This window comes from Gavialis gangeticus, unplaced genomic scaffold (genome assembly GCF_001723915.1).
Source record: "Gavialis gangeticus isolate Ggan-Ray unplaced genomic scaffold, GavGan_comp1, whole genome shotgun sequence".
NCBI lineage: Eukaryota > Metazoa > Chordata > Crocodylia > Gavialidae > Gavialis > Gavialis gangeticus.
In genome coordinates this window covers 50119607-50121720 of record NW_017729025.1, presented here as the reverse complement: position 1 = coordinate 50121720, position 2114 = coordinate 50119607, and the positions used below count along the sequence as shown (strand labels likewise).

The following is a 2114-nucleotide window of genomic DNA, read 5'->3' as shown; positions in this document are numbered from 1 at the left end:
CTGCCATAGCAGGAGGTCGGACTAGATGATCTACTCAGGTCCCTTCCCACCCTACTAATTATGAAACTATGGAGGCCAACATCCTGCTTTTGTAAAAGGCGATGAAATATATACTCAAAAGATCCCAGGAACATGGACATGCCCCTGCCACAGAGGAAGGCAAAACCCCTCACAGTTTGTACCAATATGACTCCAAAATTCCTTCCTGACCCCAGATCTGGCAAATGATCTGACACTGAGTGGGGGGGTGGGCAGAAGACCCTCTAGCCAAAAACCTCTGGCTTTAATTCCAGCAGGAGCATTGGCACATTTCAGTCAAAATCCCCAAGCTTGGCAGCAGCCAACACCCAATATCTCTGAAGAAGGCTTAAAAAGCCCCAAACAAACCTGGCACATGTAGCAGTCAGAGGAGAAGGAGGGGAAAAGGGAACACAAAATTGCCTCCCAGATTCATGCAGATGAACTTCAAAGAGGTTTAGAAAATGTGAATGAGAGACAGGTGAGAAACCACACTGCTTTGGAGGCTGGAATTATCACCCAGTCTAGCATGTGACCTACCATAACCATACATACATAAAATCATTTAAAAAAGAAAAAAGGTTACCTCTATATGTGTTGTAAGTTGTGTTTTCTCTTTGTCCTTGCACTCTATGCATCGCTTCAGCTCTTCCACTTCCGAGGCTACAACACACTGGCTCAGCTTTGCTCTTAGTTCCAGAATATGTTTCTCCAGCTCTTGCTTCTCCCGCTCAGACCTTTCAACCACTACAAAGCAGTGTGAACCATTAAACAGTCCTGCTATGTGAAATGAAAACACCATATCCTACAAATTAAAATTTTCTCATTGCTTCCTTTGCCATTCAACGTTCTTCTTCCCAAACTTTCAACAGACATATATAAATATCCCACAACTAATGACCTTAAATTCATGTATAGCTTAAAGATACGGACAGTTAAAGCATTATTTCAGAAGTAGGGAGATACTAGTCTTCTAACTCATTGGACCCCAAGCAGTTAGTGTTCTCTTCTACCTCTTTATTCCAATTTTATATTTGCCTAAAGAAACAAGGATGAAATCCTGACCCCACTGAGGTCACGGGAATGTTGTCAATGATTTCAAAACACAGGATTTCACCTCAAGATCTGGTGCACAGTAGTGAAAAGTACTAAATAATTAATTATCACGATACTGTATCTGGATAAGTGTGTGCCATTTCCATTTTTAACCATACATTATGGTAAAAATTCTATCTAATAAATACCAGCAATCTCTTCCTCAACTGACAGTCAAGAACTTCAGTTTATAAACTCTATTATACACAAATAAAACGTCAGCCCATATCCCTTTCTGTGAACCTTTGGCTTCTCTTATAACACTATTGTAAACATGTATTCATTTTCATGGGTAAAATATGCATAAGGACATTTTTCCTTTCTGCTTGTTTTTTCTAAAAATGTTTATAGTAAAAGTTGTTATAACTGCAAAACAAGCCAAGAAAAGTTTAAAATGTCCAAATTAGCTTGAGGGACTGTCGTCATTAACAAGCTCATTTTTAAACATACTGGTAATTTTAAGAGGTTCAAAATGAGGTTAATAGTTCACCACCTTGGGGATTACTTACCTCAGAATGGTGACTTTGATACTAACTAGACTTGGGTTCTTATGGTTTCTCTGGAAACAAAAGGTTTTGAAAATGTGAAGAACACAGCTCCATTTAGATAACTATGAGAATGTGTCCATGTAAAAGTTGTTGTACCATAAAATAGCAAAAGTGATGCTTAAACAAAAGCAAGATTCAATGGGACACTGGACCCATGTTACCACTTCAATAACACAAATGTGTTAGTATAAACCAGAGGTGTCAAACTCACTTGCCTTCCCATACCAGATTGGGACCATAGGGCCAGATCTGGACATGGCAACAGCAGGATCCCTGACAGTATCAGGGGCCACAGGGAATCATATAGACTTTACTCATCCCCACTGCTAACACATATCTCCAGTGGGGCTCCATGCTCTGGATTTCAGCAGCAGGCTCAAATTTCCAGCCCCACTATGAGCCTCACAGGCCAGAAAACGTTTCTCAGGACAGCTGTGTGCATAGGTGACGCAT

General features: G+C 40.3%; 1 protein-coding gene across 1 annotated transcript in view; it reads right to left on the bottom strand.

Annotated features, from left to right (window-relative positions):
- CEP128 (centrosomal protein 128) overlaps window positions 1-2114 on the bottom strand; it is a 249572-nt gene that overhangs the window by 143469 nt on the left and 103989 nt on the right. The window contains exon 13 of the mRNA XM_019518700.1: window positions 605-748. Within this exon, the coding sequence (XP_019374245.1) occupies window positions 605-748 (144 nt within the window). The remainder of the gene's footprint in view (window positions 1-604; window positions 749-2114) is intronic.